The 22,942-nt window shown below is 63.5% G+C and overlaps 1 protein-coding gene across 6 annotated transcripts in view; it reads left to right on the forward strand.

Moving 5' to 3' along the window:
* Positions 1-22,942, forward strand: part of SBF1 (SET binding factor 1) — a 66,669-nt gene that overhangs the window by 16,556 nt on the left and 27,171 nt on the right. For 3 of the 6 annotated variants that reach the window (XM_032105845.1, XM_032105846.1, XM_032105843.1), the window contains exons 2-6: positions 10,059-10,144; positions 15,266-15,403; positions 15,790-15,924; positions 17,929-18,039; positions 22,198-22,221. In XM_032105845.1, the coding sequence (XP_031961736.1) occupies positions 10,059-10,144; positions 15,266-15,403; positions 15,790-15,924; positions 17,929-18,039; positions 22,198-22,221 (494 nt within the window). The remainder of the gene's footprint in view (positions 1-10,058; positions 10,145-15,265; positions 15,404-15,789; positions 15,925-17,928; positions 18,040-22,197; positions 22,222-22,942) is intronic. The other 3 variants (XM_032105844.1, XM_032105848.1, XM_032105847.1) reach the window with 1 other exon arrangement.

Consider the following 22,942-nt stretch of genomic DNA (forward strand, 5'->3'; position numbering starts at 1 on the left):
CATTTCCCAGCCCTTCCCATCAAACAGAGCCTCTGCCACTGACCAGGGTGTGGCTGTGCCTTGGCTTCAGGGAATCCTGGAATCGCTGGGTGGGAAGGGAGCTCAGAGCCCCTCCAGTGCCAGCCCTGCCATGGCAGGGACACCTCCCACTGTGCCAGGCTGCTCCAGCCCCAATGTCCAGCCTGGCCTTGGCCACTGCCAGGGATCCAGGGGCAGCCCCAGCTGCTCTGGGCACCCTGGGCCAGGGCCTGCCCACCCTCCCAGCCAGCAATTCCCAATTCCCAAGATCCCATCTAAAGCTCCGCTCTTTCGGCTTAAGCCATTCCCTGTGTTCTGTCCCTCCAGCCCTTGTCCCTAGTCCCCTCTCCACTTGGCAAACTGGACTCTCCAGGAACTTCCACTGAAATGGGGAATTTCAAGTTGTGCTTTGTGTTGATGTCTTCCCAATATCCCATCTAAATCTCCCCTCTTTAGCTGAAACCCCTGGGATGAGCTGGGAAGAGCCCCGTGTCCTGCTGAGCTCCAGGAGCCGGCCCGGAATCGCTGGTCCTGGTCCCGGCACAGCTGGAGCCGAGCGCTGTCAGCAGTGGGATCGGGCTGGGAGCAGCTCCAGGGACAGGTCTGCTTGTGGCACCTGGGATCATGGAATCCTGGAACATCCTGAGCCTGGGACCCACAGGGATCACGGATCAAACCCCTGGCCCTGCACAGACCCCCCAACAGCCCCACCCTGGGCATCCCTGGCAGCGCTGTCCCAACGCTCCTGGAGCTCTGGCAGCCTCGGGGCCGTGCCCATTCCCTGGGGAGCCTGGGCAGTGCCCAGCACCCTCTGGGGGAAGAACCACTCAGTTCCATGACCTCAGGACTCATCCCGGCCTGTCCCAGGCTTCCCAGATAATCCGTGGGGGGGATGAGGTGGGTTTGGGGGACCTGGGTGTTGGTGGGATCTGTTGGGAGCAGTAGCAGGAGCTGCTGGGAGTGCGCTAAGCCCCGGCCGGGCTCAGAGCTGGCAGCACTCTGTGGTGCTTCCATTCCCACCTCCCTGCTCATTCCCAAGGGTTAGAGGTGAGGAGCTGCTCCAGGTCACTGGGGCAGGACTGGGACCACAGCTGGACCCTCTGGGGTCAGGTGCGCCTTGGGGTTTGGGGGAACAGGGATTGGTGTTCCCAAGCCTGGGCAGAGCAGGGCTTCTCTCAGGGCTGTGGGGTCAGGCTGAGGGACAGCTCCAGGCTCCGGGGCTGCTGGTGCTCCGTGGGAGCTGTACCTGCTTCAGAAAATTCCCTGGTTCTCGGGGAAATGCCGATGAGGAAGCTGAGGGCTCCAGGGCAGGGTCACTTCCCCATCCTGGAGCAGTCTGTGGTCAGTGGGGTTTCAGTTCCCCTTGGCGTCGGCCTCTTCCTCCTCGCTAGCGAGGGCCCTCCCTCAGGGAGGGGATTCCCTTCTGCAGCACAGATCCTGTGAGGAGCGGCTGAGGGAGCTGTGGAGGGTCTGGAGCCCCAGGAGCGGCTGAGGGAGCTGGGAAGGGGCTCAGGCTGGAGCAAAGGAGGCTCCGGGGGGACCTTGTGGCTCTGCACAAGTCCCTGACAGGAGGGGGCAGCCGGGGGGGTCGGGCTCTGCTGGCAGGGAACAGGGACAGGAGGAGAGGGAACGGCCTCAGGCTGGGCCAGGGCAGGCTCAGGGTGGATGGTGGGGAATGTCCAGCCCTGGCACAGCTGCCCAGGGAGCTTTGGAGTGCCCATCCCTGCAGGGATTTCAAAGCCATGTGGATGTGGCACTTGGGGACCCCTCAGTGGCGTTCTCAAGGAATTCTCAAAGTTCCCGTACTGATGGGACATTTCCTCCCGTTGCAGTTCTGGTGGCTCTGGCGCTGCCGAGCCCGCCTGAGGCCCCTGTGGAATCTGACCTGATTCCCACTTCTCCGTTCCTACCCGGCCGTTCCTGTCGTTGTCCCTCCCTGCAGTTTCCCCCCTGGATGTGCCACGCTCCGGCGGCAGCTCCGGCCCTGCGGCTGCCGCCTGTGTGGGACCAGGAACAAAAGCTCCTTCTGCCCTTGTGGGAGATGTTGATGCTGGCAGAGCATGGGGGGAAATGATCCCTGTAGGGTCGAGACTAACTGAGCCAGGGCTTGGATCATTCCCTGTTCCCTGGCAGGACGGAGCAGGGAGGGACTTGGGCACCCGCGTGTGATCCGTGAGGCACGGCCCTGGCTGGGGTTTGGGTTTGGGGTTTCCCTCTGTCCTTGGCTGCTCTGCAGGGAATTGCCCGGCTCGGATGGGAGAGCGGCTGGCACTGAGGCCTTTTGTCCTGGAGCTCAGAGCTGCTCTGTGGCTGGATCCTGTCCCATTGTCCCTGTGCATCCCTTTGCTGGCTGGGAACAGCTCTGGAGCCAGGCTGGGAGAGCTGGGGGTGCTCCCCTGGGGAGGAGAAGCTCCAGGGAGAGCTGAGAGCCCCTTGCAGGGCCTAAAGGGGCTCCAGGAGAGCTGCAGAGGGACTGGGGACAAGGCATGGAGGGCCAGGAGCCAGGGAATGGCTTCCCAGTGCCAGAGGGCAGGGCTGGGTGGGAGATTGGGAATTGGGAATTGCTGGCTGGGAGAGTGGGCAGGGGCTGGCCCAGGGTGCCCAGAGCAGCTGGGGCTGCCCCTGGATCCCTGGCAGTGGCCAAGGCCAGGCTGGACATTGGGGCTGGAGCAGCCTGGGATAGTGGGAGGTGTCCCTGCCATGGCAGGGCTGGCACTGGAGGGGCTCTGAGCTCCCTTCCACCCCAACCCATTCCATAATTCCCACATATTTTTCCTGCAGGGCAGGAGGGGCCATGGGAGCAGCCGGGGCTGTTTTTAGGCCGTGGGTAAATGTTGGCAGCCCCATAATTATCACCTGGGGTGCCAGGGGAGCTGGGAATGGCTCCCCTGGGAGGCAGCTGGAATTTGGCATCAGGTAAAAATAGCAGAAGTTTCTCCCCAAAATGCTTTTAGCAGCTCTGGCCACGGAGCCGCGGCCGGACAGCGGCGCTCCCGATGGACACTGGGATCCTCCTCCCCAGGGAACTGAGCCACAGTGCCCAGCCAGCTCCAGGTCATGGCATCATGGAGTCCTGGAATGTTTGGGTGGGAAGGGAGCTCAGAGCCCCTCCAGTGCCAGCCCTGCCATGGCAGGGACACCTCCCACTGTGCCAGGCTGCTCCAGCCCCAATGTCCAGCCTGGCCTTGGCCACTGCCAGGGATCCAGGGGCAGCCCCAGCTGCTCTGGGCACCCTGGGCCAGGGCCTGCCCACCCTCCCAGCCAGCAATTCCCAATTCCCAATCTCCCATCCAGCCCTGTCCTCTGGCACTGGGAAGCCATTCCCTGGCTCCTGGCCCTCCATGCCTTGGCCCCAGTCCCTCTGCAGCTCTCCTGGAGCCCCTCCTGGACGTTCTCCACCCAGCTGGGTGTCACTGTCACCTGGCTGCTCTTGGTAGAATCCCAGAGAATTTGGGGTCCAACGGGACCTTCTGAGGTCACCTGGGATCCCTTAAAGCAGCTCCTGGGCCCTCACAGCTTCCAGTGCTCCTGGAGGGCTCCTCCAAAGGGATCTCCGGCTCCTGCCGCGTGCGTGAGGCGGTTGGAGGCGGTTTGGGGAGGTTGGAGGCGGTTGGAGGCGGTTTGGGGAGGTTGGAGGCGGTTTGAGGCGGTTTGAGGCGCTGTGGGGCCGTGTTCCCCAGGGATTTATGGAGAAGCTTCCTGCTCCAGCCGTGGCTCTGGGCGAGCAGCGGCAGCTGCGGGGCTGTGTCCGTGTCTCGCTGCCAGGAACGCTCCGGGCCCGCAGCGCTTTCCTGGGCCGAGCTCTCGGAAGCAGGCGGGGTTTTTAAAATTTAATTACTTCCTCTCCTGCCTTAATGTTTCCAAAGATAAACACGGCTCTCCCTTGGCACGGCATCAGGGAGCAGCCGGGCTCTAGCCGGGCTGTGCCGAGCACTCCCAGCCCAGGTTTGTGTGGGGATGGTGGGAATCTCTCAGGATCTGTCCCCTGCCAGGGCAGCGGTGATTCCATACCCGGCTGCTCCCTCTTCACCCGCCATTCCCAGATCCCAGGATCTTCCCTGACCCTTTGGGACATGTCCTGAGTGCCGTCCCCAAAGTGCCGTGTGTGGGATAAGCAGTGGATTCCTCTGCGTGGGGGGATCTGAGTGGATCTTCCTGCAGGATTCGGGCTGGTGGGAGAACAGAGAACCCCACATTCCCCAGGCTCCTGGGATTTTCCAGCCGCACTCTGTGCCAAGGATTTGCCAGCGTCCCTGATCCCTGGGAGTCTGCACCCCCAGGTCCTGGCAGGGCACCTGGCGCTGCCCCCGGGCTGCATCCAGCGGGAGATGGCTCTCTCCAACACTTCTGCTGAGGCTGAGAGGGGTTAGGGAGAGGTTTGAGGAATGATGACCTCCCAGGACAGGACTGAGCCAGGGTGAGGGGCCGCAGCGCTGGCCCCTCCGTCACCTCCCTTATTTCAGCTCCCTACAAATAGCCTGTTTGGCTCATCCAGAGCCTCCCAAAGCCATGATTCCCTGAAATCCATTGGGAATGGGAGCCGTGCTCCGTGGAAGTGCAGTGCTGGGAATGCCCCCAGTCCCAGCACCCCGCTCCGGCCGGGCAGTGACGTCCCCCTGATGCCGCTCCCGGATGTTGTAACTGGGAGCGAGTGGCCCTGGGGTGCAGGGGTTTGCATTCCATGGCTGGATGGGGCTTTTCCAGCCTGGAATTGCATGCAGACAGTTTGCTTTGTCGCCCAGCTCCGTGTCCCAAGCTGTGGGTGATCCTTATCGTCCCTGGGTGATCCTTATCTTCCCTGTGTCCAGCGGGTCAAGCACATCCTCAGACATCACCGAGGTGACCATAAACATGGAATGAGGTGCTTTTTCCGAAGTTTTTCCCTTTTTTTAGCTGCACTCAGGACAGGAATTGCTGTTCCGGGTGTGACTTTGTGGAGACTTTTGCCCCAAATCCCGCTGGCAGAGCCAGAGGTGTCCCTGTCACCCTGCTCCTGCAGGTTCCTGCTGTCTGGGAAGGGCTTTGTCCTTCCCGAGCTCCCTGTCCTGTGGAGTTTCACTGTAAGGTGGAGAGAGAACCACGAGTGGGATATTATTCCTTGGGTCTTTTCATTCTCTTGTCCCGTTCAGGGGGCACAGCGGCCGTGCCACAGGAGGGGTGTGGCCCTGGGGACAGGTGGAGGGGACACTGGGGGTCCAGTAGGTGCCACTTCAGGGAGAATTTCTCCGTGGAAAGGATTGTCCAGCACTGGAACAGGGATTGCATTGCCCAGGGGCGTTTGGAGTGCCCATCCCTGCAGGTGTCCAAGGAATTCCTGGAGGTGGCACTGAGGGCTCTGGGCTGGGGCCAAGGTGGGGATGGGGCAGAGCTGGGACTGGATGGGCTGGGAGGGCTTTTCCAGCCTCAGGGATTCTGGGAGCTGCTGTGGCTGGCACAGGGAGCTGCCAGCGCCCACCGTTGGTGCTGGTGGGGACAGGGCTGTCCCATCCCATGCTGGTGGCTGCCGGTGGCCAGGAGCGGAGACAGGGACCGTGTGCTCGCCCTGGGCCGGGTGGGCTTTCCTGGCGGTGGCCGGAGCAGCGGGGCCACCCCCAGCCCCACACACGGCCCCTTTGTTCCCTCCATAGAAAAGCCATTCTCCGTCCCCCCGGCGGGAACACGTCACAGGGAACAGAGGCCCCTTTGTCCCCGGAGCAGACACTCGGGTGTTGTTCTGGGTGGGCTTGGGGGCGGGGGGCTGCAGGGCCGGGATGGGATGGGATGGGATGGGATGGGATGGGATGGGATGGGATGGCTCAATCCCTGTCCGTGCCCTGCTCCTGCTCTCCGGGAGGGAGGAGCTGATGGCCAGGGCTGGAATATCCCAGCTCCCCACTCAGGTGATGATTCCCGGTGAACAGAGGGGTGAGGGATGGGCTGGCTGTGCTCAGGTTGGTGAGACACACCTGGGAATCCTGGAATGGCTGGGTGGGAAGGGAGCTCAGAGCCCCTCCAGTGCCAGCCCTGCCATGGCAGGGACACCTCCCACTGTGCCAGGCTGCTCCAGCCCCAATGTCCAGCCTGGCCTGCAGTGTTTCCAGGGGTGGGGCAGGGATCGCTGGCACCGCTCCCGCCACCTTGGTTGGCGTTGGTTGGTGTTGGTTGGCGTTGGTTGGTGTTGGTTGATGCAATCGCTCCCAGGCCTTGCAGGCCATTTCCCAATCCCTGTTTGATGCTGCCACAGGGATACGTGGATCCTGCCTCGTTCCAGGAGCCCCGTTGGTGCCCTGCTCCATGCTGGGGCTGGGCCTGACTCGCTCCGTGCTGGAGCAGCTCCGGGCTGGGCTGGGATCAGCGCTCGGCTCCGAGGGCCCTTGGCAGCAGCTCCAGGTCCTGGCAGGTTGTGTGGCCTCGTGCCTGGTCTGTCCCTGCCTGTGCAGGAGCCACCTCGGGGACTCCAGGCAGGGCTTTGGAGCACCAAGGGTTTTCTGTTGCTTGAAAGCAGCTGAGTTTATAAATAATTCCTGCAGCAAGGAGCTCTCGGAAGCCTCAGCTGACACTTGCAGGCAGGGATGAAGCTGCCCCCGAAGCTGGGGGGAGCTGGAGAATCATGGATGGTGTGAAATGAACATTTCTGGAATAATTTGAGATACCTGAAGTAACTGAATGTTTTTAAAGTGGTTCCACACTCTCTCCTGGCTGGACATGACGTCCAGGTTGGAGCCGGGGGGGAAGGAGGGCTGGAGCAGCTCTGGTTCCTGTGGGGAGGACGTGGAATTGTGGAATGGTCTGGGTGGGAAGGACCTTAAGGCTCATCCAGTTTCCTGGACACCTCCCACTGTGCCAGGCTGCTCCAGCCCCAATGTCCAGCCTGGCCTTGGCCACTGCCAGGGATCCAGGGGCAGCCACAGCCGCTCCGGGTGACCTGTGCCAGCTCCAGCGCTGTGTTGTCTGAGCTTTGTGTTCCCCTGGATGATTTCATCCCGAATTTCTGAGGTTCAGGGGTGTGGGAGTCGTGTCCAGGCCTGCAGAGGATCCTTTCCTTGGGACTGGCTGGACTGACCCTTTCCAGTGGTCCCGTGCTGGTGGTGAAACACCTCCCTGTGCTCTTGGTCACCCTCAGCAGAGGGTGTTGGGTGTGAGGGGTGGCACAGGGCTTGTTCCAAATAAGCTCCTTTGCCTAAAATCCCTGTGAAAATTCCCTTCTCCCCTCTCTCCATTGCACCCAGCTCCTCAGGGAAGGGCTGCAGGAGCCGCTGCAAGGCCGGTTCCCTGTCCTGACCCCGTGGCTTCCCTGGCTCTGGGGCTGGGATGGACTGGGGCTGCCGTGCCCCTGCTGTGAACCCACCAGGGATTTTCCAGGGACGCTGGGCACCTCCTGCAGGGTCTGGGAGCACTCCAGGCCGGGGAGGCGGACGCCTGGCTGGGTCTCTGCGCAGTGCTCAGGCCCAGCTCCTCTTGTCCCATCATTTCGGGGACGCTGGGAGCGAGGGACGGCGCTCGTGTGTCCATGACCCCTGTCCGGAGCAGCGGCCGTTCCCGGCAGTGTCCGGCAGTGTCCCGGCGTGCCGGCGCTCCCAGCCGGGGTCATCCTGTGCCGTGGCTCAGCTCAGTGTTTAACCCTGGGCTTATTTAGAATTTCCTGTGTCACAACAACATCCCGTGCCCTTGCCAGCGCAGCCGGGGAGGGGCCGGGCTCCCCCAGGTGTCCCCCAGCCCCGCAGGAGCAGCAGGAAGGAAGGAGCAGCGCAGCAGCTGCAGGGAGGCCGAGGTTCACAGGCACACGTGTTTTCCCAGGAATCTCCTGCTTTCCCAGGAATCTCAGCTGGGATGGCAGGAGAATGGATGGGGCAGGTCCAGCTCTCCCGGGCAGGAAGGGACGCGCCGATCCCACGGCCCGATATGGAGCTGAATGGTGGGAAGTGGGAAAGCTGGGCCCGGGCTGCCCGAGGAGCAGCTGAGGGAAGTGCCGGGGGTGTCCAGGGTTCCCGAGTCAGGCTGGTGGGGACAGTCCCTAAATCAGGATGTACCTGCCCGCAGCTGGCTGCAGAGTGGCAGCTCCTGACTCTGGGAAAACCCTGGGAGTCAAGATTCCCATTGTTCTCAACAGCCCTTGGAATGATTTTTGTTTGTGTTGAGGATGATGAGCCTGAGACCCCCCCAGCGCTGGGCTGATCCCAGTGGGCAGCAGGGGAGGGGGGATTCTGCCCCTGTGCCCCCTCAGGTGAGACCCCACCTGCAGAGCTGCCCCAGCCCTGGGGACACAGCAGCAGGACCTGGAGCTGCTGGAGAGAGCCCAGAGAGGCCCCGGAGCTGCTCCAGGGCTGGAGCCCCTCTGCTCTGGAGCCAGGCTGGGAGAGCTGGGGGTGCTCACCTGGAGAGGAGAAGCTGCAGGGAGAGCTGAGAGCCCCTTGCAGGGCCTGAAGGGGCTCCAGGAGAGCTGCAGAGGGACTGGGGCCAAGGCATGGAGGGACAGGAGCCAGGGAATGGCTTCCCAGTGCCAGAGGGCAGGGCTGGATGGGAGATTGGGAATTGGGAATTGCTGGCTGGGAGGGTGGGCAGGCCCTGGCCCAGGGTGCCCAGAGCAGCTGGGGCTGCCCCTGGATCCCTGGCAGTGGCCAAGGCCAGGCTGGACATTGGGGCTGGAGCAGCCTGGCACAGTGGGAGGTGTCCCTGCCATGGCAGGGCTGGCACTGGAGGGGCTCTGAGGTCCCATCCCACCCAAACCATTCCAGGATTCCCTGATCTTGTATTGGTTTCTCTTTAACTGAGGATGTTCCAGTGGAGCCATGGCAGGGCTGGATGGGGAGGGCACAGCTTGGAGCCATTGGAGCCGTAATCCTGACGTGTGGATCTCAAGGGATTTTCCTGTCTGGAGCTTGAGCCAGGCCCCGGGCACTGGGAGCAGGCAGCCTTTGCCAGGGCTGGGAGCTCTCGGAGCCAGGGGTGCCTCCAGAGGGATGTGGTGATGGAGCAGGGCTGTGGGAGCAGGGCTGTGGTGTGGGAGCACGTGGCCAGGCAGGATCTGGTTGACACAATCCCTGTTAACCCAGTCCCTGTGGGTATTCTGTGCCCAGTTTGGCTCCGACCTTTCCATTTTGGGCCTGGGGCTATAAATGGCCCCTTTGCCTTTCCCTCTCCTGGTCCTGCTAAATCCAGCTGTGGCTACCGGGCGGTCAGCAGGGCCCTGGGGACATGGCTGGCTTCCCAAAATAGCCCTTCCCTGGTGCTCCTCCTGCTTTCCCAGCCCCATTCCATGGCCAGGACCCGGCTCCCAAAGCCAGCCGGGATGGGAGATGCCCCGGGTGGTCCCCTGGAGATGCAATAATCCCTCAGCAGCTCCGGAGGGGCTGGAATATCCCCCCTCTCCCTGTCCCGGGGCTGCCTGCCCTCGTGGCTGGGCCAGAATCCTCGGGATTTGTGATTCCCAGCTGGATCTGTGAGCGGCTGTGTCTCTGGAAGGACGTGGGCAGCCTGGCAGGGGCTGTGACAGGAGCAGTTGGTTCCACCAGCACCTCAGGCTGGCCCAGAGCCGGCTGCTCCCGGAATTCCCCCCTGCCCTGCTGTCCAGGCCAGCTCTATCGGGAAACTCAAGGATTTAGGGTCTGGAGTGGTGTGGGCTGGGGGGCAGGTGAGGGTTTGGAGTGCTGCCAGTGCTCCATAAAGCCCCAGGGAAGCAGGAGCTGTTGGGAACCCGAAAGCAAATCCCGGGGCAGGATTGTGTGGGGAAAAGGCAGCAGGGAGATGAGGAGCAGGGAATGGCAGCTCGGATCGGGGGTGCTGTCCGTGTTGGCATCACAAGGAAGGAGGTTCTGGCTGGAGTGGGACCGGAGCTGCTGCTCCAGGGCCGTTCCCACCTCCCGATAAGGCTCTGGGAGCTTGGAATCCCCGCTGTTCCCTGCCGGAGCGGGCAGTGCTGCTGAGCCTGTGCAAGGGCCGGGCTCTCTCCTGCGCTGCCCTGTCCCTGGAGAGCTGGAGCATCCCGGTGTTGTTCCAGCCTGGCATTCCCGAGGTGGGGTGGGGGGTACCTGCTGCCCTCTAATCCTGTCTTGTCTCCGCAGGGAGCGGGGATGGGCAGGGACAGATCCTGCAGCGCTTCCCGGAGAAGGACTGGGAGGACAACCCCTTCCCACAGGGCATCGAGCTGGTGAGTGGCTGCCCCGGGGACACCAGGGGGACACCGGGACATGTCCCACAGGGTGTGACTGGGGGGCCGTGAGGGAGCGGTTCCCACCTGCCCTGGATGCAGCTCCAGCTCCAGAACTCTCGAGACACGGTGGGATCCGCCGTGCTGGCTCCTGTCCCGGCCTCTGCTACCCCTCCTTTTCCGGGATCAGCTGCTGGGATGCTGGAATGGCTCCTGGAGGAGCCGTGGATGCAGCCTTGGTGTCCACAGCCCCTCAGGAGCGTGGCCAGGCCTTTCCCGGTGCCCTGCCCTGGCTGGATCCTCCCAGCCCTCTGGACACGGTCACTGGCTCTCGGGAGAGCTCTGGGGCCAGCTCGGAGTGGGTCATTCTGGGATGTGCTGCTGTGGCGATCCTCCAGACCTGCTCCAGCTAATCCAGGACAGTGGCATTGTTCCCCTCATTGCGGAACTGGAGTGGAAGCTCTTCCCAGTCCCTGCCCTGGAGCTCTGAGGGCCCTGAGGGAGGGGCTGGAGCTCCATTCCCAGGGACAAGGGTGGGCTGGGACAGACCGCCAGACCCCCTCTGGAAGCTGCTCCCTTGCCCCTGGAGTTCGTGGAATCACGGATTTATTTGGGTTGGAAAATCCCTCTGAGTGCACTCAGTGGTGCCAAGGCCACTGCTGCCCATGTCCCCAAGTGCCACATCCACAGGGCTTTGAAATCCCTGCAGGGATGGGGACTCCACCCCTGCCGTGGGCAGCTGTGCCAGGGCTGGAAAAACTTTAGATGGGATATGGGGTAGGAATTCCTGGCTGGGAGGGTGGGGAGGGGCTGGGATAGAATTCCCAGAGCAGCTGGGGCTGCCCCTGGATCCCTGGCAGTGGCCAAGGCCAGGCTGGACTTTGGGGCTGGAGCAGCCTGGCACAGTGGGAGGTGTCCCTGCCCATCATCACTGGGGTCACTGGAGCCCCTGGCTCCTCTTCCCATTGTCAGTGGGACTGGCAGTGTCCAGCTCCTCTTCCCATCGCGTGTTCCCTGAAATTCCAGCACAATTTGGGACCTTTCCGGGCTGTTTCATCCGAGGCAAAAACACAACGTTATTTTTATTTTTCTGCTCCGAGTTTCCTGGTGTCTGCAGGGACTTGGGAACTGTCCCAAGCAGGAGCAAAGCTGCTTTTTTCCCCAAGGGTCAAACTGTCCAGCCAAAAAATCCCTGGAATTTAAACAGTTGGAGCCCTGTCCTGTTGGGGGCCAGGGGTGGCTCCAGGGCTTCCAACAAGCTGTGAGGGTGTCCCGGGGGAGCAGCGCGCGGGGCTGATCCCAAGGCAGCCCCGAAAATCCGCGGGAGCCCATCCTGGGGCTGGGGGGCGTGTGACACTGCAGTCAGGGCTGATCCTCCTGACAGCTTTTGGGGGAAAAAAGGGTTCCTGGGGTGTGCAGGGAGATGGGGTTTGGAGCTCCTGGCCGTGCGCAGTGTCTGGCAGCAATTCCCAACGGGAATGTCTCGTTGTAATGGATGGAGCTCCTGTGGGGACAGGCACGGGATGCGGATAAATCGCTGTGGGAGCCTCTCCCTGCCTGCCAGAGCTGTGCCCTGCCTGGGGAGGGCAGTCCCAGGGAGCAGCTGGGTCACTGCTGGAACACAGGGATCCCGGTGGGATCGGCTGCACAAGGAGGGATGGGAGTGGAGATTCCTGGAAATCCGGGGGCTCTCTGTGCTCCAGTGAGGCTCAGGGCCATTCCCACTCTCCCTTTTGGATCCTTCCTTGGCACTGAGGCCTTGTGTCCTTCCATGCCATGATCGCACAGGTCTCGGTCTGGGATTTTCCGTGTCCTGGGGCAGCTCTGGGATGGTTTTGGCACCTGCTGGATGTGTCCAGACCTGCTTCACCTCTGCCAGCATTCCTGGACATCCAGCAGCTTCCAGGGCCTAAAGGGGCTCCAGGAGAGCTGCAGAGGGACTGGAGGGCCAGGAGCCAGGGAATGGCTTCCCAGTGCCAGAGGGCAGGGCTGGATGGGAGATTGGGAATTGGGAATTGCTGGCTGGGAGGGTGGTGAGGCCCTGGCCCAGGGTGCCCAGAGCAGCTGTGGCTGCCCCTGGATCCCTGGCAGTGGCCAAGGCCAGGCTGGACATTGGGGCTGGAGCAGCCTGGCACAGTGGGAGGTGTCCCTGCCATGGCAGGGCTGGCACTGGAGGGGCTCTGAGGTCCCTCCCACCCAGCCATTCCAGGATTCCTTGATGAGGTGAGCACAGCTGTGTCCAAGGTTTGCTCCGGGGGCCAGGTCAGAGGTGTCTGTAGGAAATCGCTGTGTCCAGCCCCGACTGAAGGGGATTGTTGGGACAGGAGGGGTTGAGACAGGCTGGGGGTCTCCACTGCCAGAGGATGGGAACACTGCTGGTTGTGTTTGGGCACTGGTGGCTGAGCCTCACCTGGCGTGCCCATGGAATTCCAGACTGGTTTGGGTGGGAAGGGACCTCAGAGCCCCTCCAGTGCCAGCCCTGCCATGGCAGGGACACCTCCCACTGTCCCAAGCTGCTCCCAGCCCGTGTCCAGCCTGGCCATGCCAATGCCCAGACCTCTCCCGGCAGGGCGGATCCGGGGGCGGCAGCCGTAGCCGAGCCCTCGGAGCTGGCGGCTGTTTTGGGAACACTCCAGAGGGAGGAGAGGCACCCCCGCGCTGCCCCCTGGGTGGGATCAGCAGGAAAAATAAATGCCCAGGAACATGGCTTGGGACATCACGGGCGGGATCCTCACCAAGTGAATCCTTGGGAAAGGCTGTGGAGTAACTGGGGAAGAACTGGTGAGGGAGGAGGGGGCAGCCGGGGGGGTCGGGCTCTGCTCCCAGGGAACAGGGACAGGAGAGAGGGAACGGCCTGAGGGAAGCTCGGGGTGGAGATGGGGGAAATTCCTCCTGGAAAGGGCTGTGGAGCCCTGGCCCAGCTGCCCAGGGAGGTCTGGAGTGCCCATCCCTGCAGGGACTTCAAAGCCCTGTGGATGTGGCACTTGGGGACACGGGCAGTGGTGGCCTTGGCAGAGCTGGGAACGGTTGGACTGGATGGGCTCCGAGGGGTTTTTCCAACCCAAGCAATTTCATGATCCTGCTCTATCCGTGGGGATCTGTGGCTTTGCCTCCCTTCACCTGTGGCACCTCAGGGTGGCCGAGCGCCGGGTGCCACCATCGGTCAGGTCGGGCTGACCCCGGGGACACCTGTCCTGCCCCTGCCAGCTGTGCCCATTCCCGTGGTTTTCCTTCCTGGAGGATCTGGGTGAGGTGGGGCAGGGGGGGTGATGTCATGGGGCTCCTGCTGGATGAGTTATCCGGGTGGGATTGAGTGAGCTCAGGCTGGGCTGGGAGCGACTCCGGCATTTCCGTGTGCTCCCACGGCGTCACCTGATCCAGGTGTCACCTGCTGGTTTGAGGTGACCCATCCTCTCAGCAGGTGCCATTTTTAGGAAGCTGACTCCATATCCCACAGCTTGGGGAGAATTCCCAGCTGGCTTGGTGGGTGTCCAAGGCCTCCCACTGCTCCTGTCCCCACAGGGAAGGGTGACACCACGGTCCTGGAGCGCATCCCTGTCTGGGATGTGACACTTGGGAATGCTGGCTGGGAGCCGGGACAAGGGGGATGGTTTTAAACTAAAAGAGGGGAGATTTAGATGGGATCTTGGGAAGAAATTCCTGGCTGGGAGGGTGGGGAGGGGCTGGAATGGAATTCCCAGAGCAGCTGTGGCTGCCCCTGGATCCCTGGCAGTGGCCAAGGCCAGGCTGGACATTGGGGCTGGAGCAGCCTGGCACAGTGGGAGGTGTCCCTGCCATGGCAGGGCTGGCACTGGAGGGGCTCTGAGGTCCCTTCCCACCCAACCATTCCAGGATTCCCTGATCTGTTCCCCAGCAGCTCCGCGTGCTCTGGGCTCCTCATTCCCGCAGTGCCAGGAGATCTCTCTGGAGAGCTCTGTGTGGGGCTGGGAGCAGTGAGGGGAACTCCCACACAGGGACAGTGGCACCGGGACAGTGACACCGTGTGCTCATCCCGATGTTCTGCTGAGCCAAACCTTCCCCTGAGCTCCAGCCGGGACCCGGGCAGGAGGCACCGGGATGGAGAGGCCCCGGTTGCCACTTTTCAGGGACACAGAATCTGGGATGCAGCTCCTGGGGTGCTTTTTCCTCCCCTCCCTCCTGCTGCCATCCCGAGGATCCGGACAAGGCTGAGCTCCTGTCCCGTGGGCTCCTCCCGGGCAGGAGAGGGGGATCCGTGGGCACTGTGAGCACGGGGAGTGGTGGACAGCTGGGAAACCACCTTGGATTCCTGAGGGAGCTGGAGCAGGATTCCTGTGCGTGCCCGGTCCTGGTACCTCGTTCTCGTCCCGGGATGTGCTGAATTCCCCATGTCCTCAGCGAGCCCGGTGAGGAGCCAGGCTGCCCCGCGCCTCGGGAATTTTCCACAGCTCCCCAGCAGCCAAATGCAGCCCTGAGGAAATAAAGAAAAGCCCCCTGAGACCCGGCAAGCCAGGGGAGTCCTGGGGCCACCGGCTGGAATTACCCCGGCCCTGGGCGGGGCTTTGGGCAGTGCCAGCAGCTGGTGCGGTGATGATGGCACAGCCGGGCCGGTGTTTGTCCCGGGGGAGTGGTGCCACCTCCTGGAGCCACTCCAGAGCCGTGTCCCACGTGTCCCCTTTCCTTCTGGGCTCCGGGTGGTGCTGGCGTGGGATGTCTGGCACACGGCAGGCTGGGGGTGTGCAGGGTTTGGGGGGCTGTGCAGAGCCTGGGGGTCTTGGTGCAGAGTTTGGGGTCTCAGTGCCGTGGGGGGCTGTGCAAACCCCATTGATCCTGGGGGTGTCGGTGCCAGGAGCCTCAGCCCAGCCCAGCCGGGCTTTCCCCTCACAATTCCTCCCAGTTTGGGGTTCTCCAGGCAGCTCCTGTTGTCCCTGCGGACAGGAGGGGGTTTGGGAATTCCCAGAGCCGGTCCAGCGGGGTTGGGAGGTTCCAGGAGCCTGGGGGGCTCTGTCCCGTGCTCTCCCTGCTCCCGGACTGTGGAGCTGCCCTTCCCCACGGGCCACGTGGGACTGGGGGTCGGGTTGGGATTGCCCGGTGTGGGGTGAGGGCTGGCAGCCCCCCGAGCCCGCTGCCGTCCCTCCGCAGTTCTGCCAGCCCAGCGGGTGGCAGCTCTTCCCCGAGAGGAACCCCCCAACCTTCTTCGTGGCCGTGCTGACCGACATCAACTCGGAGCGGCACTACTGCGCCTGCTTCACCTTCTGGGAGGCCGTGGAGAGCCCGCAGGTACCGGGGACACAGGGACCTGGGGACACGGGGACGGGGCTGGCAGGGAAGGATCCGGCTGGGTTCAGCTCTGGCCAGGGGTTCTGCCTTCCCTGTGCCACAGGAATCCATGGATGGGTAGGAAGGGTGGTCAGCAGTGCTGATAGGGAAGCACCCAGCTGGATTTAGCTCTGGCCAGGAGTTCTGCCTTCCCTGTGCCACAGGAATCCATGGATGGGTGGGAAGGGTGGTCAGCAGTGCTAATAGGGAAGCACCCAGCTGGATTTAGCTCTGGCCAGGGGTTCTGCCTTCCCTGGGCCTGGGGAATCCGGACGCTGGCACCGGGAGCTTGGGAGAGGGAAGGGCACCCTGTAACCCCCAGCCCGCGCTGGTTTGTGTCTCCCCAGCCCCAGAGCCACGCCAGGAATGGTGAGGAGGAGGAGGAGGAGGAGGAGGAGGAGGCCCCCGTGCAGCCTGCCCAGCTCTTTGCCCCCAAGAGCCTGGTGCTGGTGTCGCGGCTGGACCACGCCGAGGTGTTCCGGGTGAGTTGGGGATGGGGACAGCCTTCGTGCTCGGGGGAGAGGGGCGCTGTGCTGGGAAAGCCTTCCTGGCTGTGGCAGTGGGAACACACTGGCACAGCCCCCGTGGGAGCCTGGCCCCATCCTGCCCTTGGCACCCCGGAGCTGCGGGGTCAGCAGCTGCCGCTGATCCCGAACGGCTGCAGGACACGGAGCAGCTGCCAGCCCCACTCAGGGAAAACTGCAAGGAACAGCCCGTTCCTGGGAGCATTGTCTGTGCCAGCTGTGCTGGCTCCAAAGGTGCTGCTTTGTGTGCCTGGGAAGGACTTGAGAGGGCTGGGGCTGGGAGCTGGACAGATTGTATCCATGGGGATGGGGCTGGGAGTGTCCAGCCTGGAGAAGTGAGGGCTGCAGGGAGAGCTGCGAGCCCCTTGCAGGGCCTGAAGGGGCTCCAGGAGAGCTGCAGAGGGACTGGGGCCAAGGCCTGGAGGGCCAGGAGCCAGGGAATGGCTTCCCAGTGCCAGAGGGCAGGGCTGGATGGGAGATTGGGAATTGGGAATTGCTGGCTGGGAGGGTGGGCAGGCCCTGGCCCAGGGTGCCCAGAGCAGCTGGGGCTGCCCCTGGATCCCTGGCAGTGGCCAAGGCCAGGCTGGACATTGGGGCTGGAGCAGCCTGGCACAGTGGGAGGCATCCCTGGCCTTCTGTGGAGTGGGAATTCTCTGAAATACAGGATCTGTTTGTTTTCCTGAGCCTGGGAGAGCAGAGCGGGGTCCTGGCAGGCAAAAGCTGGGGCGACTCCAGGGGACAGGGGTCACCTCACTTGTTTCAGAGACAGACATGTCCTGCCAGCTGCTCCCCTGGGACTGCACAGAAACAGTTCCCAGCTCCTTAGTCCAGTCCTTAGTGGTTTGAGTTTAGTCCAAGAGTCTGAGTTTCATCTTCCCTGTTATTCCAGCAGGCAGGGGTTTATCCTGCTCTTCCCTGTTATTCCAGTGGGGCAGGGGTTTATCCTGCTCTTCCCTGTTACTCCAGTGGGCAGGGGTTTATCCTGCTCTTCCCTGTTATTCCAGTGGGGCAGGGGTTTATCCTGCTCTTCCCTCGTTATTCCAGTGGGCAGGGGTTTATCCTGCTCTTCCCTCGTTATTCCACTGGGCAGGGGTTTATCCTGCTCTTCCCTGTTATTCCATTGGGGCAGGGGTTTATCCTGCTCTTCCCTCGTTATTCCAGTGGGCAGGGGTTTATCCTGCTCTTCCCTGTTATTCCAGTGGGGCAGGGGTTTATCCTGCTCTTCCCTCGTTATTCCAGTGGGGCAGGGGTTTATCCTGCTCTTCCTTGTTATTCCAGTGGGGCAGGGGTTTATCTTGTTCTTCCCTCATTATTCCAGCGTTCCAGAGCCTCCCTGGCCCTGCTCTCCAAATCCCAGTATTTGTGTTTTCCTTTTTCCTCGCTGCCATGGGCAGATGGTTTGAAAACAACACCCTGAGGGTGCCTGGAAGACAAATTCCTCCAATTCCTCATTCCCAGCCCTGTGCTGGTGCCCCCAGACTCCCTCTGAGCCGGGGCTGCTGTTGGTTCCCAGTTGGAACAGGCTGGCTGTGTGGGAAGGGGCCCACAGGGACCACCCAGGGCTGACCAGAGTCCAGGTGTGCTGGCAAGGCCATCGCCCACATTTTGGGCATCTCAGCCAGCCCTCGCTGGGGAAAGATCTGCTGCCATCCCTTCCCTGGGGGTTGTGTGGGACTGGGAGTGCTGGGAGCTGGAGCAGCCCGGCTGCCCTGGTCACCTCTGCTCGTGGAGCTTTGGGAAGGCCCTCGGTGCTGTTCCCTGGATCCCTGGCCTTGGGGACACGTCCTCTGCTCCGTGGGGTCAGTGCAGGGACGGGGATGTGCTCCTGGCTGGAATATCCCACTCCTGTGGATGGGGAAGGCCTGGAGCGGCATTCCCAGGGTGCGTTTGTGGCCAGGGATGAGCCCTGGGAGTGTCCCCAGCTCCTGGCCCTGCTCATCCCTGCTCTGCTCCCCTCTCCAGAACAGCCTGGGGCTGATCTACACCATCTACGTGGACGGGCTGAGCGTGTCCCTGGAGAACGTCATCGGGAACCTGCTGACCTGCACCATCCCCATCACGGGGGGAGCGCAGGTGGGTGTCCCGCTGTCCCTGGCCCCTCAGAGCTCAGCCGAGTCCTGCTCCCTGTGCTGGCAGAGCCGAGGGGGACCCGTGGGCAGCGCCTGGCTCCGTGCCCCGCTGCCTTCCCGAGTGCTTCCAGGCACAAATCCCACTCGGATCCTCAATGAGCCAAGGAGCTCGTGCTGCGGCTTCCATGTCCTGGCTCCTGCTGCCTTGGGAGGGAGACCAGCAGCTCACATGGGTGCTGCTCGATCCATGCAAACATTCCCTGCTCCCTGGCACTCCCGGACTCCGGCTCTGCGCTCAGCCCTGTGGGATCGCCCTGTGGAGAGCTGCTCCAGAGCCCAGTGCTCACGGGCCATCTGTGAGAGTGGGGCTGGGACAGCTGCAGGGACACGGGCCAGCGGGGCCAGGACAGCAGCCTGGAGCTGTCCTCAGGGCACTGGCCTGGTGCTGTGCCCGTGTCTGTGCTGGGTCCTGTGCCCGTGTCTGTGCTGGGTCCTGTGTCCGTGCCTGTGCTGGGTCCTGTGTCCGTGTCTGTGCTGGGTCCTGTGCCCGTGCCTGTGCTGGGTCCTGTGTCCGTGCCTGTGCTGGGTCCTGTGCCCGTGTCTGTGCTGGGTCCTGTGCCCGTGCCTGTGCTGGGTCCTGTGTCCGTGCCTGTGCTGGGTCCTGTGTCCGTGTCTGTGCTGGGTCCTGTGTCCGTGTCTGTGCTGGGTCCTGTGCCCGTGCCTGTGCTGGGTCCTGTGCCCGTGTCTGTGCTGGGTCCTGTGCCCGTGCCTGTGCTGGGTCCTGTGTCCGTGTCTGTGCTGGGTCCTGTGTCCGTGTCTGTGCTGGGTCCTGTACCCGTGCCTGTGCTGGGTCCTGTGCCCATGTCTGTGCTGGGTCCTGTGCCCGTGTCTGTGCTGGGTCCTGTGTCCGTGTCTGTGCTGGGTCCTGTGCCCGTGTCTGTGCTGGGTCCTGTGCCCGTGTCTGTGCTGGGTCCTGTGCCCGTGTCTGTGCTGGGTCCTGTGTCCGTGTCTGTGCTGGGTCCTGTGCCCGTGTCTGTGCTGGGTCCTGTGCCCGTGTCTGTGCTGGGTCCTGTGCCCGTGTCTGTGCTGGGTCCTGTGCCCGTGTCTGTGCTGGGTCCTGTGCCCGTGTCTGTGCTGGGTCCTGTGCCCGTGCCTGTGCTGGGTCCTGTGCCCGTGCCTGTGCTGGGTCCTGTGCCCGTGTCTGTGCTGGGTCCTGTACCCGTGCCTGGGGGCCTCAGGAGCTGCAGCTTCTCCTGGAGCTGAGGCCACCAACCCCCCCGCTGTCCCCTCAGAGCCCCCTCCAGCCTGCCCTGCTCGGGGCCAGCTGGGCTCAGCACATGGAGCTGGGAGGCTCCTTGGGGATGGCAGAGAGGGAAAGCCCAGCTGGATGCCCCGGCAGGAGGCTGGGGACAGCAGCGCTGTGCCCTGGAGCTCTCGTGCCCTGCTGGCCCCTGCAGTGTCACTGTGGGTGTGTGCTTGTGTCCCCATGTGCCATCCCCTCAGCTGAGCTCCTCTTCCCCCAGCACGGAGTGCCAAGAATGATCCCACAGCCGGGCTGATCCGATGGGGGAGCCTTGGCCAGGCTGGGACAGCACCACAGGGCACTGGGCCAGCAGCACGGGGCACTGGGACAGCTCCATGGGGCACTGGGACAGCACTGCGGGGCACTGGGACAGCACTGCGGGGCACTGGGACAGCTCCATGGGGCACTGGGACAGCTCCATGGGGCACTGGGACAGCAGCACGGGGCACTGGGGCAGCTCCATGGGGCACTGGGGCAGCTCCATGGGGCACTGGGACAGCAGCACGGGGCACTGGGACAGCAGCACGGGGCACTGGGACAGCACTGTGGGGCACTGGGACAGCAGCACGGGGCACTGGGACAGCAGCACGGGGCACTGGGACAGCTCCATGGGGCACTGGGACAGCAGCGCAGGGCACTGGGACAGCTCCATGGGGCACTGGGACAGCACTGTGGGGCACTGGGACAGCACTGTGGGGCACTGGGACGGCTCCATGGGGCACTGGGACAGCAGTGCGAGGCACTGGGACAGCACTGTGGGGCACTGGGACAGCACTGTGGGGCACTGGGACAGCTCCATGGGGCACTGGGACAGCTCCATGGGGCACTGGGACGGCTCCATGGGGCACTGGGACAGCAGCGCAGGGCACTGGGACAGCACTGTGGGGCACTGGGACAGCTCCATGGGGCACTGGGACAGCAGCACGGGGCACTGGGACAGCAGCGCAGGGCACTGGGACAGCTCCATGGGGCACTGGGACAGCAGCGAGGGGCAGTGGGACAGCTCCATGGGGCACTGGGACAGCACTGTGGGGCACTGGGGCAGCTCCATGGGGCACTGGGGCAGCAGCGCGGGGCACTGGGGCAGCAGCGCAGGGCACTGGGACAGCACTGTGGGGCACTGGGGCAGCTCCATGGGGCACTGGGGCAGCAGCGCAGGGCACTGGGACAGCAGCACGGGGCACTGGGACAGCAGCGCAGGGCACTGGGGCAGCTCCATGGGGCACTGGGACAGCAGCGCGGGGCACTGGGACAGCACTGTGGGGCACTGGGGCAGCTCCATGGGGCACTGGGGCAGCAGCGCAGGGCACTGGGACAGCAGCACGGGGCACTGGGACAGCAGCGCAGGGCACTGGGGCAGCTCCGTGGGGCACTGGGACAGCTCCATGGGGCACTGGTGTCCCCAGACCGGGGTTTCCTCCCCGCTGTGCCCCGGCCCCGAGGGGGCTCCCTGACCCCGTGTCACAGCGGGATTTGGGGCAGGTGCTGCTGGAGCTGCCGCAGGCTTGGGGCTCCCTCCGGCGCCCAGCGCGATGCCGATCCCAGGAGAGCCCGCAGTGTTCCGGGTGTTTGCGGGACAGGGATGGAGCCAGGCCTGAGCGAGTGCCCCAGGGAGCGGAGTGAGGTGCTGCCCGTCCCAGGGCTGTGCCCGTCCCACGGCCATGCCAGGCACCCACCCGGGTTTGCAGTCCCTTCCCGTGGGATCTGCCCGGATCCGGCTGCTCCCGGCGGGACCAGGAGCGGCTGCTGGAGCAGGACGGCTCCTCCTGCCACCATGGCTCGCTGAGCTTGGCACAGATCCGTGCCCCCAGCTGGGGCAGGGTGGCTCTGTGCCGTGGGAACGGGCGCTGGGTGACAGGGGGGACAGTTTGGTGGCACTTCCCTTTCCGTGCTTTTCCTGCTCTCCTGCCGTGTCTAGTGGTCCTCCTGGTGCCGTAGGCGTTGCTTTCACTCCGTGTCTGTCTGGGCTCCTGTCCTGCTGTCCCTTTTGCTGTCCGTGTCTGTGAGCTGCTCTCCTGTCCCGCTGTCCGTGCTGCTGTCCGTGTCTGTCTGTGAGCTGCTCTCCTGTCCCGCTGTCCGTGCTGCTGTCCGTGTCTGTCTGTGAGCTCCTCTCCTGTCCCGCTGTCCGTGCTGGTGTCCGTGTCTGTCTGTGAGCTCCTCTCCTGTCCCGCTGTCCGTGCTGCTGTCCGTGTCTGTCTGTGAGCTCCTCTCCTGTCCCGCTGTCCGTGCTGCTGTCCGTGTCTGTCTGTGAGCTGCTCTCCTGTCCCGCTGTCCGTGCTGCTGTCCGTGTCTGTCTGTGAGCTGCTCTCCTGTCCCACTGTCCGTGTCTGTCTGTGAGCTGCTCTCCTGTCCCACTGTCCGTGTCTGTCTGTGAGCTGCTCTTCTGTCCCGCTGCCCGTGTCTGTCTGTGAGCTCCTCTCCTGTCCCGCTGTCCGTGCTGCTGTCCGTGTCTGTCTGTGAGCTCCTCTCCTGTCCCGCTGTCCGTGCTGCTGTCCGTGTCTGTCTGTGAGCTCCTCTCCTGTCCTGCTGTCTGTGCTGGTGTCCGTGTCTGTCTGTGAGCTCCTCTCCTGTCCTGCTGTCTGTGCTGGTGTCCGTGTCTGTCTGTGAGCTCCTCTCCTGTCCTGCTGTCCATGCTGGTGTCCGTGTCTGTCTGTGAGCTGCTCTCCTGTCCCGCTGTCCGTGTCTGTGAGCTGCTCTCCTGTCCCGCTGTCCGTGCTGCTGTCCGTGTCTGTCTGTGAGCTGCTCTCCTGTCCCACTGTCCGTGCTGCTGTCCGTGTCTGTCTGTGAGCTGCTCTCCTGTCCCGCTGTCCCCTGTCCGTGTGTCCTAACTGACTGTGCTCTCTGTCTGTCCCACCTCAGCCTGACGTGGAGGATGAAGCCGTGGTACGAACTCCTTTTCTTTCCCACCTTCTTTTTCCCACCTTTTCTCTCCCCGATCTGGGTCTGTCCCCTCGTTAGCAGCCTCTGTTAATTGCTGTGACCCAGCCCCCCGTCCCGGTGCTCTCAGGGCGCCCTGGGGCACCTTGTGTCCCACCCCAGGGCAGCCAGAACGTGTCTCTGGGCTCTGGGAAGGGGCTGAATTCCAGGCACACCTCTCCGCGTGTCCTGCTGGGGTTGTGACAACCCAGCTCAGGGGTCAGGCTCTGCTCAGCCGTGGATTTGGGGCTGTTCCTGGCGGGAGCTGGGAGCTCCTGCTGGGAGGTGGCTGCACTGGGAATGCTGCTACTGCAGGAGCTTTCCCTGGAGAGGTGTGGAAAGAGGAGCAGAGGGGCCTGGAGGCAGCCTGGGGATGTGTGAGTGCCCCTGGGGTGAGCTCAGGCCTGGGGATATTAGGTGGTATCAGCGAAGAAGCACTGATCCTGTGCCCGGGGTGCTGGGGCTGGGCGAGGGGAGCTGCTCTCTCAGCTCCAAGGGCCTCAGAGGGGCTCAAATTCCCCTCACATTCTGGGGAGCTCTTGAGTCCTGGGGAGCCTTTGAATCCTGGGGAGCCCTCGTGTCCTGGAGATCCCTCAGGCCTGGGGAGCCCTCATGACCTGAAGGCCCCAACGAGTTCTGGGGACCCCTCATGACCTGGGGAGCTTTCGGGTCCTGGAGAGTCCCCAAA

The sequence above is a fragment of the Corvus moneduloides genome, chromosome 4 (assembly GCF_009650955.1).
Source record: "Corvus moneduloides isolate bCorMon1 chromosome 4, bCorMon1.pri, whole genome shotgun sequence".
NCBI classification, from domain to species: domain Eukaryota; kingdom Metazoa; phylum Chordata; class Aves; order Passeriformes; family Corvidae; genus Corvus; species Corvus moneduloides.